Below are 12,839 nucleotides of genomic sequence, written 5' to 3' on the forward strand. Positions count from 1 at the left end.
AATACCCTTTCAGTTTGGGTTGAGTCATTGACCCGCAAATCGGCACCCGAACACAAAAGCTTTCAAAAGCAAAACCCCGTATTGAAACCTACTGGAAAATAAAGTAGGATAGTGTAAGCAAGTGAATCTTCGTTCAATCTCACAAAATCGTTTTTCAAAGTCTACTATTTGATTGTCCATTATCTATCCCGTTTAGATTATGTGTGTAGGAATTGTGTTCAATTGAAGCAAAAAATTACATAACTGCACGCTAATTACACCGACTATAGGTTAACACCAAGCTTAATAAACATTAATTTATTCTCGTGCCAAACGGTGCCGTGACATTAGGAAACAATAAGGTTTGGTAAATTAATCTTGACCAATAATCTATGTTTAATGATGAACATAATGCTTTGTTTGTCGAGATTGTTAGACACAAGCTTACTTGAATTAGCTCACATCTCTGGGTGCTTAAAATTGAATAAGAATTATTTTAACTTTACCGAAAACAATCCATCTATCATTCACATCAAGATTCCTACTTTTAAAGCGGAAATGTTGCTCCGTCCACAACCTCTTTCCTGTAAAACTAATTTACCTCAAGATGAAATTCGATGTGGCAGTGGAAAATCCACCATCCGGGGTTCCATGCATTAACCTGGAAGATTGTGTATCCACCGTTCGGTACGATCACCACGTCTTTGTAGGGGCCATTGGGGTTCCGTATAATTTTGCCTAACGAAACAAAAATAAGTTATTGATGTACAGGACCAACACCGTATAACACCATGTGAACTTTGTTTACAATAAGTGTGACCTTGTACATTCTTTGAGTATTCTGGCAGGCAAGATACTACACTGGTCCTATGGGAAAGTTGCCATTTTTGTGTCATAATTTCCACATAAATCCAAGAATTATGAAAGTAAAAGCTGGACAAGTTTTGGCATGTGCCCCTTTCATCATATCAAAAGGTCCCAGGAATGAGACAGTGCAATCTCCATAAAATATAAGATTGTATGATTTCTTCCGTTAGGACACGGCCTTACTCTATGCTGTTTTGTCAACTTAGAAAATGGCTGCCTGCGCGCATGCCGGGGCGGGTATATAGGCCAGTGCGCCCTCTAGTTCTTATATTATACAAATATTGACTGCTTCGAGTGCTATGGTTAAAACTATGACTCCCGAGGTGATCCACGGAGCGTTCTATTTTCCCGAGGCGAAGCCGAGGGAAAATAGAACGCTCCGGGGATCACCGAGGGAGTCATAGTTTTTAACCATTGCACGAGTAAAAGCAGTCAATATTTGTTTTATAACACCCAAACATTTCTAAAACCTGTATTATTATTATTAAGTTACAGACCTGAATGCTACAATCCACGGACGACGCGAACACAGATTGCAAACACTTTTACCTACTGTGTTGCATGTAGTGTCGGACAATCCGAAATGGTTACAGACTATTAATTTATCATCCTCGTACACGCAACGGACGTCTGGGTACTGCACGCCGTGTGCTAGTCTGTCGGACTAGCGCACGGCGCCATGTGCTAGTCTTCGGACTAGCGCATGGCAAACCGACGCTCTATCACACGGCCGTCGTCTAGCAAAACTAAGACATGTCATGTGACGCGCTCTAAACCAATGAGCAGGCACAATACTTGCAAGGGGTGTTATAAATAACTTTATAACACCCCTTGCAAAGATTCTGCCTGCTCATTGGTTTAGAGCGCGTCACATGACATGTCTTAGTTTTGCTACACGACGGCCGTCGGTTTGCCATGCGCTAGTCCGAAGACTAGCACATGGCGCCGTGCGCTAGTCCGACAGACTAGCACACGGCGTGCAGTACCCAGACGTCCGTTGCGTGTACGAGGATCATAAATTAATAGTCTGTAACCATTTCGGATTGCACGACACTACATGCAACACAGTAAGTAAAAGTGTTTGCAATCTGTATTCGCATCGTCCGTGGATTGTAGCATTCAGGTCTGTAACTTAATAATAATAGTACAGTATTTAGAAATGTTTGGGGTGTTATAAAACAAATATTGACTGCTTTTACTCGTGCAATGGTTAAAAACTATGACTCCCTCGGTGATCCCCGGAGCGTTCTATTTTCCCTCGGCTTCGCCTCGGGAAAACAGAACGCTACGGGGATCACCTCGGGAGTCATAGTTTTAACCATAGCACTCGAAGCAGTCAATATTTGTATACTATGGGTAGAGACCACACTATGAGTCCCGGAAGTTCAAATACGCACGAGCCTTGCACCATTCACAACGCGCAGCTCACATACACGCACGTCTCCTGTCCGCCATTTTGTTAGCCAAAACCTTGGCCAATTTTTTGTAAAAAGCAACATTGCAGTATTATGACATTGTATTTCCTAATTTATGTATTTTTTTTGCATCATAAATTAAAGTAACTTAGAAAAAAAAAGATAAGCATTTATACTTACCCTGTCTGTATAATTGGCGGATATTCTCGATGCTTGCGTTCTCAATCCTGTCCATTGCTAAAATCTTATACTGCATGCCATGAAGATGCATAGGATGCAACACGGAAAAGCCTTCTATATTAGGGTTGAACAGGATGATTTCTATACGCTGGAAACAGGAGAAAAAAAATGAAACGCATCATTGTTTGTTTTATAGACGAGAATTTGCCCTAGAGCCGTATCTCCCCATAGCTCTCCCAAGCCCAATCCTGCAATCACGGTGTAGGGGGAGCCAATCATCAAACGAACCACTTTAGTCATCTGTATCCAAAATATAAACACTCTGTCCGTCCAACCAACAAATCATCACTTTCCAAACAACCAACCATTCTCTTGCGTAATACCTACCCATCCCACCCAAACATAATGCATACCACCCAAACATAATGGTCAACGTAGTTTTCAATTTGCTGCACCCCATTTATGAAACAATCTCCCTCTACACATCAAACAAGCTACCACTATCTCAAGTTTTAAAAGTCATCTCAAAGCATTTTTGTTCATTTCATCGATACATAGTTGGCTTTGGTTCTTATGAGCGCTTGGAGACCTTCTTTTGGAGGTGTTTTATAAATGCAGTTCTTATTATCACTCGAATTTTTTTTCCAACCAACCATTCATCTAACTATAGCCATACCTGGTTAAGCTGGAGCTCAATTGTATGGATACATTTGCACAGTTTCTCCCCGTTGCATTCACCTTGATCAGAGCTTTCTTGGTTGCAGAAGGAACTCGCCGGAGTGTCGTTGTACTGAGACAGCAGTGGGGAAGTCGGGAAGTGGAATGATATATCATTGATCTGGGGATACAATCGTGACTTATTTGTGGTCGGATCGGTGCGATTCCCGAAGTCTACCTTCAAATAGTACGGATCTGGAGACTCCTCATTTAAGGTTGTATTCCGGTATTGAAAACCCCGACCTGTGTATATAGGGATCAGGATTAGAAAATTAGGCTACAGACTTAAAGGCAGTGGACACTATTGGTAATTGTCACAGACTAGCCTTCACAGTTGGTGTATCTCAACATATGCATAAGACAACTAACCTGTGAAAATTTGAGCTCAATCGGTCATCAAAGTTGCGAGATATTAATGAAAGAAGAAAACACCCTAGTCACACGAAGTTGTGTGCGTTTAGATGGTTGATTTCGAGACCTCTTGTTCTAAACTTGAGGTCTCGAAATCAAATTCGTGGAAAATTACTTCTATCTCGAAAACTACTCCACTTCAGAGGGAGCCGTTTCGCACAATGTTTTATACTGCCAACCTTTCCCCATTACTCTTAACCAAGTGAAGTTTAATGCTAATAATTATTTTGAGTAATTACCAATAGTGTTCACTGCCTTTAAAGGAACTGGGGTGGATTTCACAATTAGAGTTAGGACTAGTCTTATCTTGAGTTAGGACGAGTTACTAGTCCTAACTAAGGACTAGCTGTATGTTTTTAATATCTCTTAGGACTAGTCCTAAGTTAGTTCTAGTCATAACTCTTTGTGAAATCGACCCCTGCTGGGCACGTTTGCTAATAGTTGTCAAAGACCATGCTGTATTCTTGTTTTGTATACAAACATTATACACAATAACAAACCTGTGAAAATTTGAGCTCAATTGGTCATCGCATTTGCAAGAGAAATTTGAAAGAAATTACACCCTTGTACATCACTTTGTGTGCTAGAGGTATAATAAAAGGCTACAGCTGAAGTCTTTTTATTATTTGAGTGAGAAAAACCCTCTTTCCCACAAACTACGTTTTTTAATAGTTCAGAGTGAGCCTTTTTTTCATATACTACCAACAGCTATCTGTTGCTCGTTAACAAGTAAGCCTTTATAAACAATTATTTTGAGTAATTATCAATAGTGTCCATGCCTTTAAATATTATGAACGGGTAATAAAAGTGATATCGTTCTGCGTCATCGGCCAAGGCTGTAGACAATGTAACTCGGAGTTGTACCAGGCTTTTGTCGAGGCCTTTGTGGCTGGGACAGCTTCGTCGCGCCACTATATATCCCAAGCAACTTGAAGGAGAGACCACGAACCGAGTTTCGTCCGGCCCCTCAACTTGCATGCACCTCCTTCAAGTCGTTTGGGATGGCGGCTCTACTACGAAGCTGTCCAAACAACAAATTCATTGAAAAAAACTAGAGCTGTATGGGAATCATGAGTCATGACTGTGATCTTTTGAGTGGAACTAGTTTGGTTCTGCGTCGTTGTATGACAAATTTAGTGTATAGACGATTTTACCTTTTGATTCATAATAACTATATCTACATGCACTCTTTATAAACAAATAGGAGGTAAATGTGCGTTTGAGTTGTTATTCGTGCGAAGTGACTCAAGACGCGGGGATGAACATTTCCCTGCCCTTTTTATTAACTCGCAACTTCGACGACCAAAATAAGCTCAAATTTTCGCAGGTTTGTTATTTTTTGCATATGTTGAGATACACCAAATGACAAGACTGGTCTTTGTTAATTACCAATGTGTCCACAGTGACTTTAACAATAAAAAAAAGTAAAATTCCGTTTACTAAGTTGTTATAAGTGTGAAGTTACTCAAGACGCGGGGATGAACATTTCCCTGCCCTTTTTGACTTAATACTTGTTTTGAGTATTACTTACCCGTCAACGCGTTAATTTCAGCCAGAGACCTATCGGGAAAAGCCTTCCACGAATCGTTCTTGTTGCCTAACTGCACAATATCTGGTAAAGGAACATCAAAGGCTGGAGCTTCAGCTGCTCCATCGTAGTGCAGGAAAGCCACCTGCTTAGTTGGCCCCCCTGCATCGTTCGTGCAATTTAAACCAACCACTTGTATCTCGTAGTTATCTATGGACTGGTTGGCCGTCAGAACGAAGTCATATCTCTCACCCGAGCTGATTCGGAAATAGTCCACTGCCAGAGGTTCGAACGAAGCGCCGTCACTAGCAATCATGAGCAGCGAATGGCTCACTACCGAGAATTGCATATTGCAGAATGAGGCAGCTCCGCTGATAACTCGGAACCGATATCTAAAACCATGACTGACATTGAAGACTTCCACAGGGGGGTGAGGAAAACTACCGCCTTCAAATACACCTTTGCCTGAAGACAGAAAGAGACACAAACTATTACTCTGTCTTCAAAAATGTCAGTGTTAAACATTATGCAAAATTAGAGTCATATCTGTGTAATATTGGCAGCGTCTGCACCACAGCACCTTGTAAACCAACATGATGCTATAAAAGTAAGCTATTTCACCCCACGTGACCGTGTGTTAGCCTATCAGATTACCAGAGGGGCATAAAGAAATAGGTCCATCTTCTGGTCACTCAAAGTCCCTACATAGGGGGAATAGACGTGCACTATTTACCTCATTGACAGTCAATTTGTATAATTAGTTCACCCCACATGGCCGTGTTTAAATTTCAGGCAACCAGAATACAGAACAAGCAAGATGGTTATAAATAAAAACAATATCTGGAAACTTAAGAGAAGATGAAGGTATAGGCCTACTCGACCACCAACAACTGACTCGAAGTGTCAAATTGCGAATTGCCGACCAAATGGGAATGTGCGCAAACTGTGTCGACTGCACTTATTTTAAACAAACCAAAGTTTTAGGTAAATGTTTAAGGTGCTTCGTTAAGCCGGGTTCATACTTCCTGCCAATGCGAATCAGATTCGAATTTTGACGTCACATTTGCCAACGAATAATTCGCAAGGGTTGACTTGTGCTTCAGGGAAAAACAGCCCTCCCTGTCACGAATTCGTAGGAAGCATGAACCGGGCTTAAGTTGGCGCAAACAGACCTTGTGTCGCATGGAACTTAAAGGCAGTGGACGCTATTGGTAATCACTCAAAATAAATATTAGCATAAAACCTTTCTTGGTGACCAGTAATGGGGAGAGGTTGATGGTATAAACCATTGTGAGAAATAACTCCCTCTGAAGTGCCATAGTTTTCGAGAGAGAAGTAGTTTTCCACGAATTTGATTTCGAGACCTCAAGTTTAGAACTTGATGTATCGAAATCAACCATCTAAACGCACACAACTTCGTGTGACAAGGGTATTTTTTTTCTCCTTTATTATCTCGAAAGTTCGATGACCGATTGAGCTCAAATTTTCACAGGTTTGTTATTTTATGCATAATGTTGAGATACAACAAGTGAGAAGACTGGTCTTTGACAATTACCAGTAGTGTCCACTGCCTTTAAAAAGAGAAAGCAAAGAGGACAGTTGCCCCCCCCCCTCCCCGATATACTTTGGGTCCAATTTCATAGGGCTCCTGAACCATACAAGAGAGCTAATAACAACAAAAATATGCTGGTCAGAATCAGGTTAACGGTCAAATTACCAAGTCACTTGTTTGCAATCTGTGACTGGTATCCTGTAATATTTTGCTTAAAACAAACCCTGTAAGCAAAATTGTCTTCTTAAGCAGCCTCTATGAAATTGAACCCTGGTGGTACGTGCAACTATGTATTTACCGTTGATCAAGATGGAGCTTACGCCAGGGGCGTGTGCCCAAGTTTCCTGCTGAAAGAGCGTGACCATTGTTTCATGGTACCAGTCGTTCAGGAAGATCACATCCTCTGCCTGGTCTACATCGTACAAGCTGCCATGAGGGTCGCTTCGAGTACTCTCACGGATGATGAACGACCCCATCAAGCCATCTCCACGCTGCAGTCCGCTGTGGGAGTGGAACCAATGCGTGCCGGGCTCGTATTGCGTAAAATTGTACTGGAATTGCCCTGGTGAGGGGATGGGGCACTGGGTGACCATTGGCAGGCCGTCCATGTACTGGGTACCATTCATGAACAAACCGTGCCAGTGGATTGATGTCCCTTCGTTGTTAGACATTCGGTTCACTATGTTGACTATGACCGTATCACCGGTGCAAATCTGAGGATCAAAAGTGACATCAGTCATGGCCAGGAAACTTTAATAATCTTAAATAAAACTTTGTATATTCAGGGGGGTTGATCTCACAAAGAATGATAAACTAGTCCTAGGATTAAAAACCTAAGGGTAGTCCTAACTCGAGATAAGACTAGTCTTAACTCTTTGTGAAATCAACCCCAGGTGGTATAGTCGCTTCAACAACCCAGACGTGAGTTTCAACAATTACTTTGGACGGAATATACGTGTTACGAATTCAGTTTTTCCCACTTTTATTCAGTTGGAACGACAATGGGATCATAAAAAAAACCTCAAAACCTTGACAATGGGTGGCCGGTAGTTTACAGTTTAAATTGGTATTTGTTTGAGGTAGGTAAAGTTATATGCTTCAATATTTTGATAGTGACATGAAAATTTATTCCCGACATCCAGACACAATAAGGCCGTGTCCGAAACGACGACTTCGGCTACAGCTACGTCTAGATCAGCGCATCTACCAGTGTCGAAGAACAGGCAGACGCGCGCGATCTAGCCGTAGCTGTAGCAGAAGTCGCCGTTTTGGACACGGCCTATTATTCCCCAAAAAATGCACAGCGCCCTCTATTGAAGTAATTCGCGTTGTGTTTTACAACGAGGACAGGCGAGAGTGAACAACACATGAAGGTAACCCGAACATCTGGGTCCTACTTCATGGCTCTGCTTACCGCCAAATTCTGTAAAATAAGCGCAGATTCTTTGCTTAGGGTTTGCAAAGGGTATTAGGGCCAAGATTTCACACTTCGATGTGAATAACGCCAGAGATTTGCCTTGAGCATTATACGTCATTCCCCGTCCACAACCACCTTTGACCTCGCATTCATTTCACATGGAGATTCGCAATCAAATCCTACGTAAATGAATTTTATACATTAGAGAGGTTTCGCAAGTGTACGGATACAGATAGAGATACCGATACGTCGACACTTTGTGTGTTCACGTGACGCGTATTTGCGATTATCGTATTTTGCATACACGTTAGCAACGGATACGGGAGCTCATACACATCGTAGAAAAACGGATACTATTTTGCAGACGTTTAGTTGTATCTTTTTTTTGTCCGAGATCAAAAACATTACTCATGGAATGCGTCCACTTGTAACAGTATGTGGGAAAATTACTTCTTTAAATGGCTGATAGTTAATGTGCATTGTTATAGGCATAACATGGGAGGGGCAATAATTGTTTAATTGTGGAATGTCCCGTCATGCATTTGGGTTGCTTTTGTAATGGGTTTCGTAGAGTGCACTATAAAACCAAAGGAATTTTATATTGTGGTTGAGATTTGCGTTGCGGGTGCTGAGAAGGGTACTGTTTGGGTGTGAACCAGCGGACAGTTAGGCCAGCGTTGAGGCTGTGTCGTGTCGACCCGTCTAGCACGGGTAGGGGTCTGGCGGGTGTTTTATAAGGCCCATCAGCAACGCAAATCCTCCCGGGAATCTCGGACTCAAGGATAAGCGGTGTCGAAGCCAAAGGCATTGTGAGTAACTTTAAAATAATTTTACTGGGATTTAATCAAGCCATGGGTCATTCACTAAATGTCCCTTGTTCTAAAATGCATGCAGCCATTGACTATTGTTTGCCTAAAGAGTTGATTGTTGTTTGTCTAAAAGATTCATCGATAAACTTTCGTTATACAAGCATATTGTTGTTGTTTACTTGATCGTTTGGGTATAGCCATTGTGAAATTTGTGAAGGCGTAGCTTTACCGGGTTTAAATAGAATTGTTTGTAGTAAAGGGCTTCCTAATGTAACATTTGCCGAGTTCCCGTGACACTAAACCACACTTGGTCTGAACGGTCCTCTGGAGCGTGGTCAACCTTCAGCGGGAAACTTACGTGGGGCTACCGATGGTGACAAGAGGACGGGGGTCCACTCTTCTGAACTTATTCTCGAGACTCAATCAGCCGTACTACAAACTCTATGTCGCCTTTCTGCTGTTTGTTTACTTATTTAGTGGAACTTTCATTGTATTAAAGTCTGCATGTAAACTTATTTACTTATGCATGGAATTCATATTGTACGGATTGCCCTAAGCTGTGGAGAATGTAAAGGTGCAAAACTGGAAGATTGTTAAAGCTAAATTGTTGTGGGTACTTCTTTTAAATTGTAGTTTATTTATTATTTCTAATCTGGTGTCACTGTGTTCCATTCTTGTGTCTGGGTTTTATGTATGATATTGGTCTGAGTAGAGTGGCGCAAGGGTCCACTCTGCGACACCACTGGTATCGTGCTTGATATACTGTTTAGTCATTGCAAACAAAACGACGAGAAAATGCAGTGTATAAAACACGGGGGTCTCTATCGGTCATGTTTGTCAGAAATAGTCATGACGAATGCTGCAAGCGCACTCAAGTGAAACATATACATGTACCTATATTGCGAAACAAAACCCAACACACGGCTGACGTAAACGGATACGGTTATCATATCCGTCTGTATCTGAATCCGCATGCTTGCGAAACCTCTCAATTATGACCAAGTGCACGCTGCTGCATGAAGGCGACCGATACAGATTAGTCACCGCACAATGATCAAATAAAACAAAGTATCCAATAAAATCACTGATTCTGTAAAATCAATACCTGTTTTTACCCTAGTGGACCAGTCTTACATGAAGAACAGTGTATAAATCAAAACCTTGCACTCACCTGTATACTTGGAGCTGGAAGTACGCGGTTCATGAGACTGACAGGACGGCCCACACCATCAGCAGTAACACACTGACGGATACTAGTACAGTCAATCGTTGTATTTGGACAGTTGCCACACTAGAAATTAATAATGTATGGATTTTTCAGGAAACCATGGCTGGATTTCACAAAGAATTAAAGGAACACGTTGCCTTCGATCGGTCGAGTTGGTCTTTGAAAAGCGTTTGTAACCGTTGGTTATAAAATGCACAGAAAGTTGTTTTAAAAGTAGAATACAATGATCCCACACATTTGCCTCGAAATTGCGTGGTTTTTAGTTTACTTTGCGAACTAACACTGTCGGTCATTTTTATGGGAGGAATTTGACTCCCATAATTGACCGATCGATTTGTCGACGCGAGGTGAAAGGAAAACTACGCAATTTCGAGTGATACTTGTATGGATCATTAGAATTTACTATTGTATAACAAACGGTTACAAAAGCTTTTAAAAGACCAACTCGACCGATCCAAGGCAACGTGTTCCTTTAAGACTAAAGTCTTACCTCGAGTAGGTCATAACTTAGAAGAAGCTTAAGATTAAGGTCTAGTCCTAAGTCAGGACTAGTCCAAACTCATTGTGGAATCGAAACGAAAGAAACATGTTTCATTTTGGCCTTTCTACCAGCTGATGCATCGGATGCTTGTTAGTGGGTCTCTTCAAATGCTATTTTGATGGCGTAAGTAAATTTTGAAAACTATAGTTTTCAGTAATACACCTTTTCGTATAGAATAAACTATAAGTTTTAGTGAAATAAATATACTAGGAAGTTTTACCCAACCTACAAACGGGAACTAAGTTTTATTTACTTCTCATCAAATATGACATTTCGATCAGAAATACTTCATGGGAGGTTTTCTATACTATCATCATCATTAGACGCGTTGTTTTCTTTTAATTCTGTAATGTTCTTTTAAACAAAACACCAATGTGTTTATGACCAGCGGGGAAAAAGTTTAAAGTATAAAAGTTTATTTATGTATAAAATACTACCAACCGGTTCTTTTGCCATTGTGTAGAACCAATCCAGAGTCCAGTCAAACTGACACGTCATTGGTATTGACGGTAAATTGCATGAACGATAACATGGGTTCACATCCGATGGTCTAATTGAAGCAACCAATGGAAGAACTGTGTTTAGAAGAAGAAAACACTCATCCATAAACATCTCAGACAGTTTCGCTATTCCTTTGTATACGCTGTATACACGCACAGTGTACGTCAGTTTCTAGTGGGTGCCTGCTCGCGCCGTCGCATCTGGCCCCACCTTAACAATCGTCGGAGCTTTAAGTTTGGTACGAGAGGAAAGCCCTTGAACATGGCAATCCTGTGGTGGTAAAATTTTGAAGATTGAGCAGGATACTGGGACCGAAATTACCCGTTGCACATTTTGTTTTTCTCTCCGACAGCTCTGTGCGCAAAACTCCCATAGTGGAGGCTGTTGAAATCGTTTCTGAGCAACCCCGCCTACTTGAGGTTTTTCCTATCAAGAAGTGTGCAAGTCGCCCTAAACCTTTAAGAAATGGACGCAGGAATATGCCAGCATGACTAAGGTACAAACTGCATCTCCCTAGCATTTTTGGTTGCAGAGTTATTCCAGAGCGTAGCTGAAAGTTTTAATTGTCCGGCCTATTTTTTTCAATGACCCCCTTATTGTCGGTTGGAACCCTGACTGCGCCGTGTCTTTGTATACGCTGTATACACGCACAGTGTACGTCAATTTCTAGTGGGTGCCTGCTCGCGCCGTCGCATCTGGCCCCACCTTAACAATCGTCAGAGCTTTAAGTTTGGTACGAGAGGAAAGCCCTTGAACATGGCAATCCTGTGGTGGTAAAATTTTGAAGATTGAGCAGGATACTGGGATCGAAATTACCCGTTGCACATTTTGTTTTTCTCTCCGACAGCTCTGTGCGCAAAACTCCCATAGTGGAGGCTGTTGAAATCGTTTCTGAGCAACCCCGCCTACTTGAGGTTTTTCCTATCAAGAAGTGTGCAAGTCGCCGTAAACCTTTAAGAAATGGACGCAGGAATATGCCAGCATGACTAAGGTACAAACTGCATCTCCCTAGCATTTTTGGTTGCAGAGTTATTCCAGAGCGTAGCTGAAAGTTTTAATTGTCCGGCCTATTTTTTTCAATGACCCCCTTATTGTCGGTTGGAACCCTGACTGCGCCGTGTCTTTGTATACGCTGTATACACGCACAGTGTACGTCAATTTCTAGTGGGTGCCTGCTCGCGCCGTCGCATCTGGCCCCACCTTAACAATCGTCAGAGCTTTAAGTTTGGTACGAGAAGAAAGCCCTTGAACATGGCAATCCTGTGGTGGTAAAATTTTGAAGATTGAGCAGGATACTGGGATCGAAATTACCCGTTGTACATTTTGTTTTTCTCTCCGACAGCTCTGTGCGCAAAACTCCCATAGTGGAGGCTGTTGAAATCGTTTCTGAGCAACCCCGCCTACTTGAAGTTTTTCCTATCAAGAAGTGTGCAAGTCGCCCTAAACCTTAACCTTTAAGAAATGGACGCAGGAATATGCCAGCATGACTAAGGTACAAACTGCATCTCCCTAGCATTTTTGGTTGCAGAGTTATTCCAGAGCGTAGCTGAAAGTTTTTAATTGTCCGGCCTATTTTTTTCAATGACCCCCTTATTGTCGGTTGGAACCCTGACTGCGCCGTGTCTTTGTATACGCTGTATACACGCACAGTGTACGTCAATTTCTAGTGGGTGCCTGCTCGCGCCGTCGCATCT

The 12,839-nt window shown here is 41.8% G+C and overlaps 1 protein-coding gene across 1 annotated transcript in view; it reads right to left on the bottom strand.

The window, feature by feature from the left end:
* Positions 1 to 11,142, bottom strand: part of LOC139940866 (uncharacterized) — a 17,540-nt gene extending 6,398 nt beyond the window's left edge. The window contains exons 1-7 of the mRNA XM_071937242.1: positions 11,086 to 11,142; positions 10,047 to 10,166; positions 6,948 to 7,362; positions 5,101 to 5,562; positions 3,118 to 3,401; positions 2,442 to 2,589; positions 581 to 717 (exon numbers count right to left, since the gene is read on the bottom strand). Of these exons, the coding sequence (XP_071793343.1) occupies positions 581 to 717; positions 2,442 to 2,589; positions 3,118 to 3,401; positions 5,101 to 5,562; positions 6,948 to 7,362; positions 10,047 to 10,166; positions 11,086 to 11,142 (1,623 nt within the window). The remainder of the gene's footprint in view (positions 1 to 580; positions 718 to 2,441; positions 2,590 to 3,117; positions 3,402 to 5,100; positions 5,563 to 6,947; positions 7,363 to 10,046; positions 10,167 to 11,085) is intronic.
* Between the last annotated feature and the right edge of the window lie 1,697 nt (positions 11,143 to 12,839).

This window comes from Asterias amurensis, chromosome 8, assembly GCF_032118995.1.
Source record: "Asterias amurensis chromosome 8, ASM3211899v1".
Taxonomy (NCBI): Eukaryota; Metazoa; Echinodermata; class Asteroidea; order Forcipulatida; family Asteriidae; genus Asterias; species Asterias amurensis.